We start from the raw sequence: 21,842 nt of genomic DNA, 5'->3' as shown, positions 1-21,842 counted from the left end.
ACACGGCAACAAACGGTGGTTTCCTTCCCCTCCCTCCCCTGCGCGGCAACACACCGCTGTCTCCTTCCCCTCCCTCCCCTCTATGGCAACAAACGGCGGTTTCCTTCCCCTCCCTCCCTACCGCGGCAACAAACCGCTGTCTCCTTCCCCTCCCTCCCCTCCGCGGCAACAAACCGCTGTCTCCTTCCCCTCCCTCCCCTCCACGGCAACAAACCGCTGTCTCCTTCCCCTCCCGCCCCTCCACGGCAACAAACGGCGGTTTCCTTCCCCTCCCTCCCCTCCGCGGCAACAAACGGCGGTTTCCTTCCCCAACCCCCGTAGGAACGAACGATGGCTGAAGCACTTTCACACAGGTAGGAAGATGATTTATTTAATCTTTTCTTTGCTTATAAATGTTTATTCAGGTTGGATTTATTTGTATAATATTTGTAGAAGTATAAATAAGGATTGATTGTAGAATTTAATGACTTCCCTTCCCGCCCCTCCCCCCCCCCCACCTCGTTCTGGACGTCTAATTTGTAACCTGCACCTGATTTTTTAATGTGTAGAACAGGTTTTTTCAGTTCTACAAAAATCTTCACTTGCTCCATTCTACTTTAGTTTGGAGTATGTTTTCACTGTGGAATCTTTGAAATCAGGCGTCAGTGGCCAGACACGCCCCCTCTTGAAGAAAAAATTCTGTTCCAAAGTAAAACTGTTCTACCTGACTAGAACTGCAGAAAAAAAAATGTGGAGAATTGCGATTTCTAAGATAGTCCGTTCTCCACCAGTTGCTCCTAAAAATCAGGCGCAAATCATGTGGAAATTCGGGCCCATTGAAAGGGGATTTTGTGCGGGCTTGGGGCTGGGAGTGCGGCAGAGAGATCATGGGGGGGGGGGGGGGGGCTGGTGGCAGTGGATTGCGGGATCAGACCAGCGATTGCTAGAGTCGGCAGCGAGGAAGGACTTCAATTTATTCATGTCGGAGTTCTGCGCATGCGTCACCCAGGGACCAAGATTGGTTCTGGACGAAGGATGATTCCAGATAAGGGAGTTCCGGATAAGGGAGTTCTGGATAGGGGAGGTTCTACTAGAATATATAAAAAGCTGCAAATCCATACAGCAAAGTTTAATTGCATAGTTATATTTGACAAACACAGGATGAATCTACTAACCCCATCATTTCTGTAGAGTACTTCAAGGATGTTGCTAAGCAGATGGCAGCATGCTTCCAGTTCCTCTTGTTTCTCTAAATGATACTTCAGCTGTTCAGTCATCATTGGTAGAAGGATGTCTCTGCAGTCTAGCCAGTGAAAAGCACCATTCAAAATAATTCAAAAACTCGTTAGATAATAAGAGTTTTATTTTTCACTATTGTGTTTCTTAAAGCTAAAAACACCCATACGGCAAATGTATTTATCAATAAATATATTATCCTTGCAATACCTGCAAACCGTAGCTTTATCATTTTACTGGTAATAAAGAACACTTGCTCCTTACTTTCTTTGTTCCTTATTGACTTGCATTCAGATCACCAATACTGTATTTCAAACCAACTCATAATCTATGTAAATTCATTGATGTTTAGTCTTGCTACAAGAATGAATCAAGGATTTGGATATATACAGATGTGATGAGAGGAAAGAATATAGTGTAATCTGTCAGAAAGAAGAGATCAGTACAAATATGAACCCATCAATGTACAGTGTAGAACCATAGAACACAAGGCCAATTTTCTGGCAAGTGCATAAGAACATAAGAAATAGGAGCAGGAGTAGGCCATTTTGCCCCTCGTACCTGTTCTGCCATTTAATAAGTTCATCGCTGATCTGATCATGGACTCAGCTCCACTTCCCTGCCCACTCGCCATAACCCTTTATTCTCTTATTGCTCAAACATCTGTCTATCTCTGCCTTAAATATAGTCAATGACCCAGCCTCCACAGCTCTCTGGGGCAGAGAATTCCATAGATTTAAAACCCTCAGAGAAGAAACTCTTCCTCATCTCAGTTTTAAATGGGCGGCCCCTTATTCTAAGACTATGTCACCTAGTTTTAGTTTCCCCTATGAGTGGAAATATCCTCTCTGCATCCACTTTGTCGAGCCCCATCATTATCTTATATATGTTTTGATAAGATCACCTTTCATTCTTCTGAACTCCAATGTGTATAGGCCCAACCTACTCAACCTACATAAGTCAGCCCCCTCATCTCCAGAATCAACCTAGTGAACCTTCTCTGAACAGCCTCCAATGCAAATATAGAAACATAGAAAATAGGTGCAGGAGTAGGCCATTCGGCCCTTTGAGCCTGCACCACCATTCAGTAAGATCATGGCTGATCATTCACCTCAGTACCCCTTTCCTGCTTTCTCTCCATACCCCTCGATCCCTTTAGCTGTAAGGGCCATATCTAACTCCCTCTTGAATATATCCAATGAACTGGCATCAATAAATCTCTGCGGCAGGGAATTCCACAGGTTAATAACTCTGAGTGAAGAAGTTTCACCTCATCTCAGTCCTAAATGGCCTACCCCTTATCCTAAGATTGTGTCCCCTTGTTCTGGACTTCCCCAACATCAGGAACATTCTTCCCGCATCTAACCTGTCCCATCCCATCAGAATCTTATACGTTTCTATGAGATCCCCTCTCATCCTTCTAAACTCCAATGTATAAAGGCCCAGTTGATCCAGTCTCTCCTCATACGTCAGTCCAGCCATCCCTGGAATCAGTCTGGTGAACCTTCGCTGCACTCCCTCAATAGCAAGAACGTCCTTCCTCAGATTAGGAGACCAAAACTGAACACAATATTCCAGGTGAGGCCTCACCAAGGCACTGTACAACTGCAGCAAGACCTCCCTGCTCCTGTACTCAAAACCCCTAGCTATGAAGGCCAACATACCATTTGCCTTCTTCACCGCCTGCTGTACCTGCATGCCAACTTTCAATGACTGATGTACCATGATAACCAGGTCTCATTGCACCTCCCCTTTTCCTGATCACCTTCCTGACTATGGGCCTAGATTGCCTGCCAGTCACCCGGGCCCAGCCAACAAACAACCAGATGGCCCCTGAATGACTTCGCAGTCAATCCCACATTTGTTAAACCACCAACTGCTTTTGCTCGCCCTTCTCGATGAGCTTTATTGTAGATTTGCTTAGTCATGCATCGTAATCCAGCTTGTACATATAACTCAAAAAACACTACTGTGTCCACCTGAGTATATGTTTCAGTTTGAGCTCAGAACCTGAGCTACCCCCACCCACCCTCAAATTGCCACAGGAAGCCTTTCACTCTTGCTTTCTTCCCCACCCCTCACATTATCCACTTTACTGCATTATATTCCACTTGGCCCTTGAATGTACTTGCTGCTGATTTCTTTTCTTGCCACTACCCTAGAATTGAATCCCTCTAGGCAGCTCATGACTACCACAAGCAATCTCTCCTGTGGTAGTCCTGAGCTGCCTATCTGCTACTTGTTTCCCAAATCTGATTCAGCCAAAGCAGCAACTCACACTTTCTTATTCTCCTCCACCAGCATAATGCTTGATTTCCTTGAGCAAACCTCTACAACCTCCTCCCCATCAATCTCTTCTGTACTCTCCATTAGTCTGTTACTCACCCATTCTACATTGCCCTAAACAAGGTCTGCCGCGTTGCAAATAAAGCTTTCACAATGCACACCTCATCACAATCCACACTTCACGCTGGATGAGTCCAACAACATTCTTTACTGATGGTGTTTAAATCTCCTTCAAAGCCACATGCTCGGCAATTCGCTTTATTAAGTCATGATATCAGCATGCCTCTCACTACCACGTCAATCTGTCTCCTGCTCCTCTGGCACCATTTTCTTTGAACATGTCTCTGTACCACCCCTCCAACAAAGTCCTCTTTATTTATCGATCTCCCAAGTCACCATTAGAATCTCCTCTCCTTTGCACCATGGTAAACAAGTGAATACAACCTTCACCCAAACTCTCTTCTACTTAATTCTCTCCATTCTTGTCCTCACTCAACCTCACCCTGCACAACATCTCCTCCTTCCAACCCCCACCCCCTACCACAACCTTACCATCTCCAAGGTTTCAACTACACGATTGCCTCCTTGTTTATCCCAATCTCCAGAACTCCCTGCTCGTCTCCAAACCTATTAATCAACCTCTCCTATTGGGAAAAAAAAATATTCTCCAACTTCCAATTTCTTCTCCAGCCACCACGACATCACTGTCACAGTTGCACTACTCAACAAGCTACTTTGCTTTGGCCTTCAATCTCCCAAGCCAACAATTCCCCTGATAAAATTCCCACCTCCATAGCCTTCAATTCACAGCTTTGAGTGGACCAGCATAAGAACAGCCTGGTCATCTACTGACAAGGTGATCTGCCTATACCATCTTAAGCGATACAGTGGCCCAGAAATACCAGCCTCCCCGGTCTGTACAGAATGTACATGGACCCGGGAAGACATTGCAAAAGCCGGTTTTCAGCGCACGATGCGCATGCGCTGAAAACGGGCTTTTCCGATCTGTCAAGATCCTCCGTATCTCCACAGCCAGAACATGCACATGGGCAAGATTGTGGTATTTGCCCATATCTAGCCCAGCGGATGTCCTGAAACCTCTTGCACCTGATAAAACCAGGTGCATGACCTACTTTTACAGGCGTAAGAGTTTTAAAACACACAAAAACCTAGTAAAATAAAATTTTAAAAACACATTTTATTGTTTAAAAACCCTGCCCACTACGGTAAGTTTATTTTAAACCAAAATTAAAAAAGCTTTCTTAAAAGTCGAGAAAAAAAATTAAGACATTTATTAACTTTAATTTCAATTAATTTTAATTATGTGAGTTGTGTTTTTTCTTTTTTCTTATGGTGTTTAGTGTGTTTTTTTTTCTCGTAGATACGGAGTTCTCATTGCTATTAATGAGAAAGCTGTGGAATACTGTACCTGAATGGTTGTGCAGTCACACGTGACTGCACCTTCTGCGTCCGAACCTGGAGGATAGGAGCGCACTTCGCAGCACGGGAAGAGAAGGCCTCCTCACCGGAATCCCAGGCGCCTCCAAGACCACCAGGTAAATTCATTAAAATTCTCCGGTCGGAGGCGTTCGTCTGAAAGAAGCCTCCGACCGGAATTTCAAGGCTAGCATCTTTTACTCGATCCTCCTACTAATGAATTATTCTCGAGGAAAAGAACAATTCCAAATTCCTCTGTGATGACTGCCTCCTCCAACTGTCTTTCTTGGTTTCCTCCTTCTTTACCTCGAATGATGAGGAATTCATGGATATTTTTCCTTTATGATTATTCATGGCTGCCTCAGTCTTCTCTCCTCCTTTCCCTGTGGTATTTAATATGTTTGACTATTTCATCCTCCTCCAACATCTCTCCATTGTGGTCCAACTCTGTGGCACCTGCCTCACTTAATTCCATTACTATCTGTCCCAAAGAAGCTAGCACACCAGCTGCAATGGCAGTGTTATCTTGGGGTGCCTCAAAGGTTCCACATCCTTGGTTCCTCAACTATATGTTGTCTTCATCCATATGCTGGGGTCAGTTTACATATGTAGGCTAACGACACCCATCTCTACCTCTCCAACACCACCCTGATTCCACCATCACCTTGTGCTATCTGACTGCGTGTCGATATAAAGCCATGGATGATCCTGAACTTTCTCTCCAACACTTGCCAAAAACTTTACACCTAGCCCCAATTTTATGCCCCTTCCTGCGTGCCAACTTAGCCTCTATGTCTTTTGCAATCCTGAACTGAGCTTCCAACCCTATATATTCTCCCCATCATGATTGCCTATTTCCACTTCTGCCTTTACCCTAACCCACACCGCTACTAAAATAGTCATCCTCCTCAGCAACCTCCAGTTAATTCAAAACTCCTCTTCCTCCATCGTGTCCCACACCAAGTCCTGTTCCCGGTTACCCCTTTCCTTGCCAACTTCCATTGACTCCCAGTCCCCCAATGCATTGAATTGAGAATCTTTGTCTGCATTTACAGATCCTTCCATGTCACTGCCTCTCCCTTCCTCTGCTCCATCTTATGGAACTTTCACTCAGAACCACTCTCCTTGCTCCTCCATCTCCCTACATTCAAAAATCTCCTCAGAACTGAGCTCTTCAACCATGCTTTTGGTCACGTGCTCAGCAAACCCACAGTTTTGTGCCTACTCTATTCTGTCCAAAAATCATTTGAATGTTGATCATTCTTTCTATGAAGAAGTTTGTAATGACATCCATCTTAAAATTGACATTGCTCCCATTTTAGCCTTGATTCCATTTCTTCACTTGCCTTAATGTAGTCCTCCTGATTTTACTTTATCTACATAATTTTACCTTATCCATTTTATACAAAATGCCCTCTAAGTCATCCTGTTTCAATGCTAAAGAAAGACATACATTTATGTAGTGCTTTTAATGCCCACAGGACATTCCAAATTGTTTTGCATTTCATGTATTACTTTTTAAGTCATTGCTGCACCTTCAGCAACACAGCACTCCCTCAGTACTGCACTGGAGTGTCAGCCCAGATTTGTGTGCTCAAGTCTCTTGAATGGAACTTGAATCTACAATTTTCGGACTCAAGAGGCAAGGGTGGGACCAACTGAGCCACTGGTTGACACACCTGGTGACTTGCGACTAAACCTGGACCTACTACTTAATGTGCAATCTTACAAGTGCACTATGGGCCACCCTAGTATATGCTTTCAGGCACCTAAATGCCCAATAATGATCAAGAACATTGGTTCAGCTCTTATAAGAGGGATTTGATATATTCCATGCCCTACTCCGATATGCAGGTTTATGGCAACACCGTCCGATTTCATCCCCCGAGGTGCCCATGTAAAGAAGGCATTAGAGTATAAGAGAAGAGAAGCATAATTGTAAGACAAGCAAGGCACCCAGTAAACCAATACAAACCTATGCATTGAAGGGGAACCATATCAATTGAAACAGGACAGAGAAGGTCTGCCCATGTGCAGATGTCAGTGCACAAGTAAAACCCATCTCTTGGACTTTATCACTTCAGTGTCCAACAAGTCATTCGAACCTGAACAAAAACAAACTAATTCTATCAAAAGATAAATGATTTTGATATTGATTTATTTTTAAAAATTCGTTCATGGGATGTGGGCGTCGCTGGCAAAGCCAGCACTTATTGCTCATCCCCAATTGCACTTGAGAAGGTGATGGTGAGCCGCCTTCTTGAACTGCTGCAGTCCAGGACGAATAAGGAACGGCGATATATTTCCAAGTCAGGATACTGTGTGACTTGGCGTGAACTTGGTGTTCCCATGCGCCTGCTACCCTTGTCCTTCTAGGCTGTAGAGGTTGCGGGTTTGGGAGGCGTTGTTGAAGAAGCCTTGGCGAGTTCCTGCAGTGCATCTTTATAGATGGTACACATTGTAGCCACGGTGCACTGGTGGTGGAGTGAGTGGCAATCAAGCAGCTGCTTTGTGCTGGATGCTGTCGAGCTTCTCGAGTGTTGTTGGAGCTGCACTCATCCAGGCAAGTGGAGAGTATTCCATCACACTCCTGACTTGTGCCTTGTAGATGGTAGAAAGGCTTTTTGGAGACAGGAGAGTTGCTCACCGCAGAATACCCAGCCTCTAACCTGCTCTTGTAGCCACTGTATTTGTGTGGCTGGTCCAGTTAAGTTTCTGATGTTGCTGGTGGGAGATTCAGCGATGGTAATCCCGTTGAATGTCAAAGGGAAATGACTGGACTCTCTCTTGTTGGAGATGGTCATTGCCTGGAACGAGTGTGGTATAAATGTTACTTGCCACTTATCAGCCCAAGCCTGAATGCTGTCTTGCTGCAAGTGGGCATGGACTACTTCATTATCTGAGGAGTTGCAAATGGAATGGAACACTGCAATCAATGAATATCCTCATTTCTGACCTTATAATGGAGGGAAGGTTACTAATGAAGCAGCTGAAGATGGTTGGACTGAAGACACTGCCCTGAGGAACTACTCCAGTGATGTCTTGGGCCTGAGATGATTGACCTCCAACAACCACACGATCTTTCTTTGTGTTAGGTATGACTCCATTGACTTAAATTTACTAGGGCTCCTTGGTGCCACACTCGGTCTATTGGTGCCTTGATGTCAAGGGCAGTCACTCTCACCTCACCTCTGGAATTCATCTCTTTTGTCCAAGTTCAAACCAAGGCTGTATTGAGGTCTGGAGCAATTGATCCTGGCGGAACCCAAACTGAGCATCAGTGAGCAGGTTATTGCTGAGTAAATGCCACTTGATAGCACTAATATTCGACTTAATCAATTTATATTAATCTAATACAAGAATCTTTAAAAATCACAAACTGGCAGCTTTAGCTGGTGTGGATAATGATTACAGTAATTGTGAACTATCGTTGCTGAAAATTAAATCTTGCAAGTTGCAAAGTGATGAAATCTTTATAAAGAAGACATCACAGAAAAGTAGAATTCAGTTACTTCAAATATAACAGTAACAACCACACTAAATAGTCAGAGGCAGGACACAAACTCAGCTTTCCATCTTATAGTGGAAGCAATTGTCTTCACTAACGGGGAGGTCTACTGCTCCAATTTTTTCAGAAAGCAAGTGATTAATGGTTCTGCTGTTGCCATTTCATCATCATAGGCAGTCCCTCGAAATCAAGGAAGATTTGCTTCCATTCTAAAAGTGAGTTCTTGAGTGACTGAACAGTCCAATTGGAGAATTATAGTCTCCGTCACAGACCGGATAGATAGTCGTTGAAGGAAAGGGTAGGTGGAACTGGTTTGCCGCACCCTCCTTCCACTGCCTGGGCTTGTTTTCTGCATGTTCTTGGCAACGAGACTCAAGGTGCTCAGCTCCTTCCCGGATGCACTTTCTCCACTTAGGGCAGTCTTTGGCCAGGGACTCCCCAGGTGCGGATGTTGCATTTTATCAAAGAGGCTTTGAGAGTGTCCTTGAAACATTTCCTCTGCCCACCTTGGGCTCGCTTGCCATGTAGGAGTTCCGGGTAGAGTTTGCTTTGGGAGTCTTGTATCAGGCATGCAAACAATGTGGCCGCCCAACGGAGCTGGTCGAGTGTGGTCAGTGCTTCAATGTTGGGGATGTTGGCCTGATCGAGGACGCCAATGTTGGTGCCTCTGTCCTCCCAGGCGATTTGCAGGATCTTGCGGAGACATTTGGTGGTATCTCTCCAGTGATTTGAGGTGTCTGCTGTATATGGTCCACGTCTCTGGGCCGTACAGGAGGTATCACTACAGCCCTGTAGACCATGAGCTTGGTGGCAGATTTTAGGGCCTGATCTTTGAACACTCTTCTCCTCAGGCGGCCGAAGGCTGCGCTGGTGCACTGGAGTCAGTGTTGAACCTCGTTGTCGAGTCTGCCCTTGGTAATAGGCTTCAGAGGTACGGAAAGTGGGACACATTGTCCAGGGCCGTGCCATGGATCTTGATGACTGGAGGGCAGTACTGTGTGGTGTAAGGCCCATGCTTTCGTACGCCTCAGTGAAGATGTTGACTATGATTTGCAGTTTAGTCTCTGAATGTGCACAGACACAAGCATCGTCCGCGTACGGTAGTTCGACGACAGAGATTGGGACAGTCTTGGATCTGGCCTGGAGACGACGAAGGTTGAACAGGTTCCCACTGGTTGTGTAGTTTAGTTCCATTCCAGCGGGGAGCTTGTTGAATGTGAGGTGGAGCATTGCAGCGAGGAAGATCGAAAAGGGGGTTGGCGCGATGACGCAGCCCTGTTTGACCCCGGTCCGGACGTGGATTGGATCTGTGATGGATCGGTTGGTCAGGATCACAGCTTGCATGTCATCGGGGAGCAGGCGGATGATGGTACGAACTTTTGGGGGGGCAGCCGAAATGGAGGAGGGCGCTTCATAGTCGCTCGCGGTTGACAATGTCAAAGGCCTTTGTACGGTCAAAGCTCATGTACAAGGGTTGGTGCTCTTCCCTGCATTTTCTTTGCAGCTGTCACACCGTAAGAATCGTGTTGCCATTTACAGCTCCTCTAGACCCATCTTTTGTTCCTTTACTTGTCCCAGTATCCTCTTTTGTCTTGCGCCATCATCCCTTTTGTCAATTAGTCACTCCTGCCCTTCACCCGGTCACAGACCTTCCCTTTTGTTCTGTACTTGCTTAAAAAGTGTTATATCTCTAACTTCTGATGAAAGGTCAGTGACTTGAAACATTACAGATGTTGCCTGACCTGCTGTGTATTTCGGAAAGCAAGTGATGGTAATGGTTCTGCTGTTGCCTTTTACAGCTCCAATAACCCCATCTTTTGTTCCTTTACTGGTCCCAATACCACCCCCTTTTGCCTTGCACCACCATCTGAAGCATTTTTTGTTTCAGATTTCCAGCATCCCAATATTTTGTTTTTGCTTTTCCAATAGGACCAAGTGGTTTAGCACGTTAAGTCCAATGCCCTTTTTTCTCTGAATCTTGGGTTCAAATCCAGCCTAGGCTAATTGAAAGGAAATGTACACACTGCTTGTTGCAAAAGCCGTAAGGGAAATGAGTTGGGGCCCTCTCAACCCAGATGCTAGTGTGTGAATGCCGTAAACACAAAATTGTCCATAATTCACCAGAAGCTGACATTCTTGATCAGAAAAACGAGAATATATCGCTCGTGTGGGAAGTAGAAACAAAAACAAACTGGAACACAGTTCAAATCATCTTTGAAGAATGGGATTTGGATGCATTATTGCTGCAAACTAGAAGATACGTTACTTAGTATTTGATTGACTTTGGGCACACAAAGTGGAAAATGTTTTTTTTTATATACATATATACGCAAAAATTATAAATTAAACAAGGAAGAAAAAAAATAAAATCCTTAGAATTGAAATAAAAATCAGGCAAAATGAAAGTTTTGTTTATTTGGTTAGCTCAGGTCGTACATTTATGAATCATTTGTTACTCCTGAGCTTTAATGCTAACCTGGAGAGTTAGCTTCATTAAGCACGAGGCAAACAGAGAGGTTCTACTGAGGGATTATGAACAGCTAGGGGCCAAATTAAAAAGCAATGGTAATAATCTCTGGATTACCTCCCGAGCCACGTGCAAATTTGTATAGGGTAAATAAGATCAGAGAGTTAAACTCGTGGCTCAAAGACTGGTGTGGGAGAAATGAGTTTTGGTTTGTGGGACACTGGCACCAGTAATGGGGTAAGAGGGAACTGCTCTATTCGGATAGGTTCCACTTAGACCGTGTTGGGACTAGGGTCCTGGCGAATCAAATAACTAGGGCTGTAGAGAGGGCTTTAAACTAATTAGTGGGGGGATTCAGGTGAGCGAAAATTTAAAAAGTCAAAGAATAAGGAAAAGGCAATAGAGCAGGGTAGTACTGGGGCAAATGAAAACTAGAGCATGCCAGGAAGGGACAGAATCAGAAAATGGGGTCAAAGCAGGAAAAAATGGTAAAAAAGCAATTTAAAAGCTCTTTATCTGAATGCACATAGCATTTGTAACTAAATAGATGAGTTGACGGCATAAATAGATATGAATGGATATGATCTGATTGCCATTACAGAGACTTGGTTGCATGGTGACCTGGACTGGGAACTAAATATTCAGGGGTATTTGACAATTCAGAAGGACAGACGGAAAGGAAAAGGAGGTGGGGTAGCTCTGTTAATAAAGGAGGAGATCAGTGCGTTAGTGAGAAACGACATTGGCTCAGAAGATCAAGATGTTGAATCAGTTTAGGTGGAGATAAGGAATAATAAGGGGAAAAAGTCACTGGTGGGCTTAGTCTATAGACCCCTAAACAGTAGCTACACTGTTGGATGGAGTATAAATCAAAAAATAATGGAGGCTTGTAAAAAAGGAACGGCAATAATCATGGCAATTCATATTGATTGGACAAAGCAAATTGGCCAGGGTAGCCTTGAGGAAGAGTTCATAGAGTGTATCCGGGATAGTTTCCTTGAACAGTAGGTTGCAGAACTAACCAGGGAGCAGGCTATCTTAGATCTGGTACTGTGTAATGAGACAGGATTAATAAATGATCTCCTAGTAAAGGATCCTCTAGGAATGAGTGACCATAGCATGGTTGAATTTCAAATTCAGTTGGAGGGTGAGAAAGTTGTTTCTCTAACCAGTGTCCTTGGCTTAAATAAAGGAGACTACAAAGGTATGAAGGCAGAGTTGGCTAAAGTGGACTGGGAAAATAGATTAAAGTATGGGATTGTTGATGAGCACTGACAGACATTTAAGAAGATATTTCATAACTCGCAACAAAAATATATTCCAGTGAGAAGGAAAGACTGTAAGAGAAGGAATAACCATCCATGGCTAACTAAGGAAATAAGGGATGGTATCAAATTGAAAACAAGGGTATACAATGTGGCCAAGACTAGTGGGAGGCCAGAGGATTGGGAAACTTTTAAAAGTCAGCAAAGAACGATTTTTAAAAATGATAAAGCAAGGGAAGATAGATTATGAAAGTAAACTAGCATGGAATATAAAAACAGATAGTAAGAGTTTCTAGAGGTACATGAAAAGGAATAGAGTGGCTAATGTAAATGTTGGTCCCCTAGAGGATGAGACTGGGGAATTAATAATGGAGAACAGGGAAATGGCAGAGATGCTGAACAAATATTTTGTATCGGTCTTCAGAGTAGAAGACACTAAAAGCATCCCAATAGTGGATAATCAAGGGGCTTTCAGGAGGGAGGAACTTAATACAATCACTATCACTAAAGAAGTGGAACCCGGTAAAATAATGGGACTAAAGGCGGACAAGTCCCCGGGACTTGATGCTTATATCCCAGGGTCTTAAAAGAAGTGGCTGCAGAGATAGTTCTACCAAAATTCTCTGGATTCTAGGGAGGTCCCAGCGGATTGGAAAACTGAAACGTAACGCTCCTATTTAAAAAAGGAGCTCGACAAAAAGCAGGAACCTTTAAACCAGTTAGCCTAACATCTGTCGTTGGGAAAATGCTGGAGTTCATTATTAAGGAAGCAGTAGCGGGATATTTGGAAAAGCATAATTAAATCATGCAGAGTCAGCATGGTTTTATGAAAGGGAAATCATGTCTGACAAATTTGGTGGAGTTGTTTGAGGATGTAACGAGCAGGGTGAATAAGGGAGAACCAGTGGATGTGGTGTATTTGGATTTCCAGAAGATATTCAATAAGATGCCACATAAAAGGTTACTGCACAAGATAAAAGTTCACGGGGTTGGGGGTAATATATTAAGCATGGATAGAGGACTGGCTGACTAACAGAAAACAGAGAGGTGGGATAAATGGGTAATTTTCTGGTTGGCAAACAGTGACTAGTGGGGTGCCGCAGGGATTGGTGCTGAGGCCTCAACTATTTACAATCTATATTAATGACTTGGATGAAGGGACCGAGTTAATGTAGCCAAGTTTGCTGATAATACAAAGATGTGTGGGAAAGCAAATTGTGAGGAGGACACAACAAATCTGCAAAGGGATATAGACAGGCTAAGTGAGTGGAAACATTTTTGGCAGATGGAGTATAATGTGGGAAAATGTGAGGTTATCCATTTTGGCAGAAAAAATAGAAAAGCAAATTATAATTTAAATAGAGAAAAATTGCAAAGTGCTGCAGTACAGAGTGAACTGGGGGTCCTTGTGCATGAAACACAAAGTTAGTATGCAGGTACAGCAAGTAATCAGGAAGGCAAATGGAATGTTGGCCTTTATTGCAAGGAATAGAGTATAAAAGCAGCGAAGTCCTGCTACAACTGTACAGGGTATTGGTGAGGCCACACCTGGAGTACTGTGTACAGTTTTGGTCTCCGTATTTAAGGAAGGATATACTTGCATTGGAGGCTGTCCCGAGAAGGTTCACTAGGTTGATTCCACAGAAAACGGGTTGACTTATGAAGATAGGTTGAGTAAGTTGGGCCTATATTCATTGGAGTTCAGAAGAATGACAGGTGATCTTATCAAAACATATAAGATAATGAGGGGGCTCGACAAGGTGGATGCCGAAAGGATATTTCCACTCTTAGGGGAAACTAAAACTAGGAGACATAGTCTCAGAATAAGGGGCCGCCCATTTAAAACTGAGATGAGGAGGAATTTCTTCTCTCAGAGGGTTGTAAATCAATGGAATTCTCTGCTCCAGAGAGCTGTGAAGGCTGGGTCATTGAATATATTTAAGGCAGAGATAGACAGATTTTTCAGCGCTAAGAGCATAAAGGGTTATGGGGAGCGGGCAGGGAAGTGGAGCAGAGTCCATGATCAGCCATGAGATTATCTTATTAAATGGCGGAGCAGGCTCGAGTGGCCAAGTGGCCTACTCCTTCTGCTATTTCTTATGCTCTTATGGCTTGCCAGCACAAGCCCATGGAATAAAGCGGAGAGTGGAAGCATGGATACGAAATTGGCTAAGTGACAGGGAACAGAGAGTAGTAGTGAACGGTTGTTTTTCAGACTGGAGGAAGGTATACAGTGGTGTTCCGCAGGGGTCGGTTCTAGGATCACTGCTTTTCTTGATATATATTAATGACTTAGACTTGGGTGTACAGGGCACAAAACTTGGAAGTATAGTCAACAGTGAGGAGGATAGTGATAGACTTCAAGAAGACACAGACAGGCTGGTGGAATGGGCAGACTCTATGATTTCTGATTATGGAAGCCATTCCCATGTTCTCCCCTGCCACCTTCAACAATTTGTGCATATATACCCCCAGGTCTCTCTGTTCCTGTACCCCCTTTAGAACTGTACCCTTTAGCTTTCTCTCATAATACTCCTGTGAAGCGCCTTGAGATGTTTCACTATGTTATAGGCGCTATATAAATACCAAGTTGTTATATTACCTAGTGGAGGTCTCTCTGTACCAAGACCCAAGCTTCAAAGTTTTTGTAATCAGGGCCACATTTCAACTCATGAGTCAATACTGTTAAACCATTGTGCTGAATCCAAAGCAGGCGTCACATTTCACAATTGCAGTGACAAAAGACAGATGTTGTGCAAGTTAGTTACTGAAAGTAAACTTTAAAGCTAAGAGTTGCCATCAGTCTTGTGCCACAGACTGTTGAATGGGGACATCCCAAACAGAGGCAGTCACAGCATACCACAACACAAAATGTCATGAGTGGGGAAAAAATGATAGAAGAAATTTTGAAAATTTGGACATAAAAATAACTGAATGAACCTTATAAACTATGAAGATGGCCTCCTTTTCACTAACTGGTCAATAATGACAAATGGCATTTCAAACTGTTACCACTGTGGGAATTAACGGGGAGGTCTGCTGCCGCTAAAAGGACAGAGAATAATACACATCTTCCCAAAGAATGTGTTTGCAGTGAGGCAAAATATTGTGCCCACCTAACAACTTGCATTTCTATAGCATTCTTCATATGCAGCAATGTTTCAGAGTGGTTAAGAATGAATAGACACAGAACAGAGCAGGAGAGGGATAGGGGAGAAAATTCACATGGGACTAAAGCAGTCAAAGACAAGGACCTGAAGATTAGATTTGAAGCTACGGATACAAGTAACAAGGCAGAGGAGCAGGAGTACAAAAGTTTCTAAGGATAGCACGGTGGTCGAAGGAGAACCCCCAATGGTGAAGAAACAAAGAGTAAGCCAGTGTTGAAGGTGCAGTGGGTTTTATGCAAGGATGCAGAGCTAGAAGAGAAAATGGAGGTGGGTTGTGCCAGGCCATGAAAGAATTTGAAAGCTGAGCATAAAGCCAATTAACTGGGGGTGGCGAGGTGGGAGTGGGGGTGGCGAGAGAGAGAGAGAGAGAGAGAGAAAGAGAGAGAGAGAGAGAAAGGTGAAGGGGAGAGAGAGAAGAGTGAAGGCCTTGGTCTGGATGAGAACGCAGGCCATGATGTTTTGGTTATTAAGTACCTTAAAAGACAGCTCCACGAGATGCTGGCATTATCCTACACCAATGTGGAACTTGAATAAATGAGGAAGAATTAATAATTCTAAGCACTGATGCTCGATACTTCAACCTTCATCATTTCGCCTGTTACATGCAATGAACTAGCATTGATTGTACAGTGACCTTGATAAATCAATAGTCTAACAATTTTTTGTGTTCCAAAAAAATCTCTCCAGATAACATTGCTGAGAATCAGCTATCAGTTCGTAAATATGATGCACGATGATGCCAAATAACAATGATTTCATATCCGTTCATTCCATTTTGCGCTGATACAAACTTGAATGATTAATATGCGCATTAGGCGGAGTGACCTAATAGAAGTCTTTAAAATTATGAAAGGTTTTGATAGAGTGGATAGAGAGAGAATGTTTCCACTTGTGGGGAAGAGCATAACTAGAGGCCAGCAACGTAAGATAGTCACCAAGAAATCCAATAGGGAATTCAGAAGAAACTTCCTTACCCAAAGAGTGGTGAGACTGTGGAACTCGCTACCACAGGAGGTGGTTGAAGCGAATAGATTAGATGCAGTTTAGTTAAGAGGAGGCTGGACAAGCATATGAATGAGGGAGAAGGGAATAGAGGGTTCCGCTGAAAGATTCAGATGAGGAAAGACAGGAGGAGGCTTGAATGGAGCATAAACGCCAGCTTGGACTGGTTGGGCCGAATGGCCTGTTTCTGTGCCGTATATCCTATGTAATCCTATGTGTTATGCATTCTCAATGTTTTATGAAGCTTTATAAAAGAACATGTCAACAAAGTTATATATGTTGACCATTGGTGTATGAATAGCCAAGAAAGTAATCTAAGTAGATCTAAAGTGTCATAATCTACAGGACTAGGAACCAAGGGCTATAAAGTGGGATTAGGCTAGACAGCTCTCTTTTAGCCGCACAGACACGATGGGTCGTATGGCCTCCTTCTGTGTTGTAAACTTTTATGATTCTATGACAGCCTCATTTCAAAAAGGCATAATGTGCCAAATGGAAAATAAATGGTGACTTCACATCATACAAATTTTCATGTGGAGTGGAATTTTGTTCATATGCAATAGTTCAAGAGAATTTTGCATACAAGGCTGCCCATGAAACTATTGACTGCATAAGCTGCAAAATTGAGACTTGGTAACAATTAGCCGCTATTAATGCCACAAATTTGATTATTTTTATGTATTATAACACAAATTTTGTTACATCAGGACAGCAGGATTGTAAATGTAACTGTATAGGGTTCTATTACAGCATTATTAACAGCACAAAATTAAAGACATGCTCTCCATACATGCACTTCAAAATAGTTACACTTAAGTTAATCGACAAAATTGTTAAAACTTCCACAGCATTTGCTACAGTAACAAAAGATGATAGAATAATTTTTTACCACAGAAACACAATGCAGTTTAGACATCATGGAAAATTAAATATTTTTCATACACTCAAGCAATAACTTCATGTCCTTGATCTGAATTTAACATGAACCCCAAAACTGTGATCATTTATATTTTAATCAATTTTTAATGTTAATTTGAAACCCAGTAGTAACATGTGATTAGTTTACTCGTTACCTCTGGAACGTTGAGTTTTTTTTTTAAACATAAAGCTTCAGGGACTCAGAGGTTTATTGGCACAAAAGCATTTTCCTTGAGCTTCCTCGGACAGAAAACTATAGTAGAAGCTGTAATAAAGGATATTGCTGCTCTCGTGGAGTTAATTTAATTGGCACAAACCCCTACTACTTTCATAGTAGAAACATAGATCAAAGCCTAGCAGAAGCCCTATCAATCACAAGAAAAAAATGTCACTTTAATTACCAGAAAATCTTACTCACCATGCTGTGTGAAGAGGTCACTGTGCACTATTTCTATCAAACAGTACAGCTTCTGACGCACGAGTCTGCCCGGTGGAACATTGTGGATAAAGTCTGTAAACAGTTTGCTGTACAGAAAGGCAATTAGACAAGCCATGAGTATACTATGATCTAATTAGGGCCTTAAATATACTATCAAAAAATCACTTTATATCCAAAATTCTCTTTTAATGAGGTTCACCACAAGGAGCACAGACCCCTATGTAATTGCAATTCCCCATGAGATTCTGCTGACAGAAATACAATTTTCAATTTTGTGGTTTGGCAAGATGTTACTGAATGAATTACAGATTATTATAACTCGATGGACTCAATTTTCCCCAAAGCTTTTTTTTGGCATACTTGTTACGCCTGTTTTATTGGGACCCCAAGTACGCCAAAACAAAATGTTCTAAGTTTCCCCGTTTGATTTCTTCACTTTGGCGCAGCCTAACTTGTCCTTTAGTTTTGGGGTGGAGCATTGATCTGCGCCAAAAAAGATCAGGTTGCCACAGTAACCAGGGTCACAATGCGGGCTGAGGCTGGAAAGTGACACTTACAGCTCAGCTCACAACTTGCACCTTAACATATATTGCAGCAACTTACCTCCATTAAATTATTAAAGTTCCCCCCCACCCACCCCATGCTGGTGATGATCCCCGCTCCTATCCCAGGCTGAAGGGCCTCCTGGTTCGCTCCCTCGCCACTAGCCCTGGCCGAGTGGCTTGCCGGTCCACACTCCCGCCCCTAGCCCAGGCCGAACGGCCTCCTGGTCTGTCCCCCCGCACCTATCCCAGGCCGAACGGCCTCCTCCCTCCCAGTCCCCGCACCTAGCTATACCTGAAAGGCTTCCCCCCGGCCCTCTCTCTTACCTCTCCTGCTATTGCTGTCCGGGCATCTGCTGCACTTACCTGCCCAATTTCCTTACCTGTGCCGATTTCCTTAAATTTCCAGAAAGTTTTTCTACAGAGGCCACATACGCTGGCCTAAGAAAAACTGGAGTAACTCTCAGCTGGCTAAACTTGCCGAAATGGTCAGAATTGGCGCAGGTGGCAGGTTACACCCCTTTGGTTGAAAAAAAAACGTACCTAAAAAAATCGTAACTAACTGAGTTACGCTGATGCAAATTGATCGGGGAAATTGTTTTTTTTTAAAACTTGGGCCAAAAAAAGCAGCCTGTGCCAAAAAAACAGTGCAAATCACTGGGGAAAATTGAGCCCAATATTTTAAAATTTGTTGGCTAAATTGTTTTCCAGCAAGTACAAATAAAGGATTCTTCAGGATATTTAATCTGGCTATTTGAAGTTTATTCATACACACACACATATATACACAGCTTTGCAGTTTAACCGTCAAACAAACATGCCAATCAGGAAGTATTTAAATACCATACACATTTTCACAACACTTCCAAGCTTAACAAACACTTTCTTCTCCATATAATAGATTAGCAATTACTATTTCAACCTACAAGCATCATGCACATTTCCTAACTGTAAAAGATAGATACGTTCGACTACTGGTACGACAATAACGAGTAATGTTCCTTGCTCCTTCAGATAGAGTTTATACAAATGAACAGACAAACACAGCTACTTAATTTAGGAAAGATTTGCCAACAAAAACAAAAAAGGGTTTAGAAACTGCCAAACCCACAACAATGGATAGATCTTTTGAAGATCAGTAGAATGTGTAGCAATGAAAAAACACATCATTAATTCAGGAACTGTCAGTCAGATAGTCCCACTACAGAAATAACAATTTATCTTGATGTACATCATTGACAAAGAATCTCAGTGCAAAACCAGAAAACACATGATCCACAATTTTATGATGCTGGCAAAATCTGTACTGCATCAACCAACAGTGCATACGGGTTTCCTCCCAAATCTAATAAACTCCCCATTTTCTATGTGCAGGAAGGTTGGCCCGCAACACGATAGGCTTGGAGATAGAAAATCAAGTGAGGATATTTAATCTGGCTATTTGAAGTTTATAAAGAGGTCCATTACAAAAAAAAAATCACTTTTCTGATAAGGATAATGGGAGGCAAAGAGGAAACTGGAATAAACTCACTTTATTTTAGGATTGCATCTTGGAAATCCTGCTGCAACAGATGCAGCAAAGGCGGGCAATCCTGTTTTGAGATCTCTGTGGCACACACATTAGCTCAATAGCTGGGCCAGCCAGGTCCCACAGTACTCCAATTAATGTATGACCAGCCAGATTGGTTGACTAATGGAACCTGGATGGGTAAACTCTAAAACATAACTGACAATCCCAAATAGTCACATTTTATATTGCACTCAGTAAAGGAAAAATACTTCGATAATTAAAAATTCATTGGGACAACCCATTTCTTACCTAAGTTCCTTGGGATCAAACACCAGCTTCACATCATTGACAATTGTCGGTAGATATTTTAAAGCTGCCCCCTGTAAACAACATAGATAAGTTCATTTCCAAAGAGAAATTGGCACCTTTCAAATTCACTGCATTAAAAAAACTGAACATTTTGATAAACAATATAAAAAGTAGCTCACATATTAACTTCTTTGCATCAATTAAAAAATTTTTTAATGCAAGACATTAACTTGTTCAGAATTTGCAGCCAAGATGAGGGCGAACTGGCCGCGTTCGCTGTCATTCCACCTTTGAAACTGACCGCAACGTCAGGATTTGGCACACACGCATGCAAGAATCCCGAAGTTGCGGTCAGTCATTGACAGCTCTGAATCTGGCTGCACTGTGTACGCGCCCATCCCCCCTCCACCCCCCCGACAGAGCCAGAACTATGTTTTTTCAGCCAAATCATTGAAATGGAAAAACACTTTGGCTCTTCCACACCACAGTAATTGTGCTGTTGAATTCCCCACGAAAAGTTAGATACGAAGGGATTAGGTGTAACTGGGGTTCTTTCAGCGTTATTGCTGCTAAACAAATATTAAGGGCCTGGAAATTTTAATTTTGTGAAATGTGTCCATTTTAATAAAAATTATAATTTAAAAAAATAATTTTTTCACTTTTTAAAAAAGTTTATCCATCTTTCAGATTTGCCTTTTCCCCATGAGAGAGCCCCAGTCTTCGTTTTGCTCTCTAACATTTTTTTAAAGTTAGAATGTTAAGAAATTACCCAGTTCCTTGATTGTTATCTGTGAGAATTCTGCATTTTGACTGGCTGCTTAAGATAGTCTGTTGACGACATAGCAGTTCGCACAAGGGAATCCCCACTAACTTCCGTTGATTTGAATTGAAGGTCGGAAAATCTAAAGTTCTCGACACAGGGATCATGAGATCCTTGTGCGAAGTGTACTTCGAGACCAGGGCTTTGCTTTGCAGCTGACCACAAATTCCGGGCCAATAAACCTCAATTTTCTCATTAGAAAAATGGATTGTAGCAAATTTAATAATGTCCAAAAAACTGTCACTGGCTAATTAACAAATTTGTGCAGTACCATGTTACTTCACATTAATTTCCCCCCAACTTATCAACTTGTATCCCTCCTCCATTGTAACTCAAAAGCTCACATTCTTCCTTCATGACGAGACAGCCAAATTACCACATGAAATCCCAATTGCTGCTGATGCCACTCTTATTCAATAAAAATCCCTTTTAATAGTGAGAAAAATGAAGGGTCTCAACTAAAACAACAGCAACTCTTTCAGATGCTAACTGATTTGCTGTGCATTTTCTGAATTTTTATTGGCGTAATTTTACACTACATTGAGAATAAAACATTGACGCAATATAGACCTAAATATCTGAAACACTGAACTTTATTAAAGTTCAATGGATGAGAGCAGAATCTCACTGCTAGTTGTTACAGAGATGCAGCGGGAATCAAAATGGGGGTTGGGGTGGAGGATCTTTTATGCACAAATATTTGTTTTCCTCAAGCTCCCTCGCATTTAAAGCCATGCTTAGTTAGGATCCCTTCCCTTAACAGACAAATTGTCTGGTGGAGTTTAAAAACAGTGAAGTCATATACTTTGTTCAAAATCCTTGCTTTCTGAAATTGATCGATTTGACTTATTTCACATGTAGATCAAAAGCGTTTGTGCTCATTTTCTTAAACAATCCTTTCCAATGCCCTTTCACTACTTTCTTGCAACAGAAATAACACTAAAGGAAAAAATA

The 21,842-nt window shown here is 42.5% G+C and overlaps 1 protein-coding gene across 2 annotated transcripts in view; it reads right to left on the bottom strand.

Annotated features, from left to right (window-relative positions):
• dock1 (dedicator of cytokinesis 1) overlaps positions 1 to 21,842 on the bottom strand; it is an 816,280-nt gene that overhangs the window by 535,425 nt on the left and 259,013 nt on the right. For both annotated transcript variants that reach the window (XM_070876753.1, XM_070876754.1), the window contains exons 24-26: positions 20,069 to 20,139; positions 17,687 to 17,793; positions 1,155 to 1,282 (exon numbers count right to left, since the gene is read on the bottom strand). In XM_070876753.1, coding sequence (XP_070732854.1) covers positions 1,155 to 1,282; positions 17,687 to 17,793; positions 20,069 to 20,139 — 306 coding nt within the window. The remainder of the gene's footprint in view (positions 1 to 1,154; positions 1,283 to 17,686; positions 17,794 to 20,068; positions 20,140 to 21,842) is intronic.

This window comes from Pristiophorus japonicus, chromosome 3 (assembly GCF_044704955.1).
Source record: "Pristiophorus japonicus isolate sPriJap1 chromosome 3, sPriJap1.hap1, whole genome shotgun sequence".
NCBI classification, from domain to species: Eukaryota; Metazoa; Chordata; class Chondrichthyes; family Pristiophoridae; genus Pristiophorus; species Pristiophorus japonicus.
Note: the sequence above shows the minus strand (reverse complement) of the source record. Positions and strands in the feature narration are given on the sequence as shown.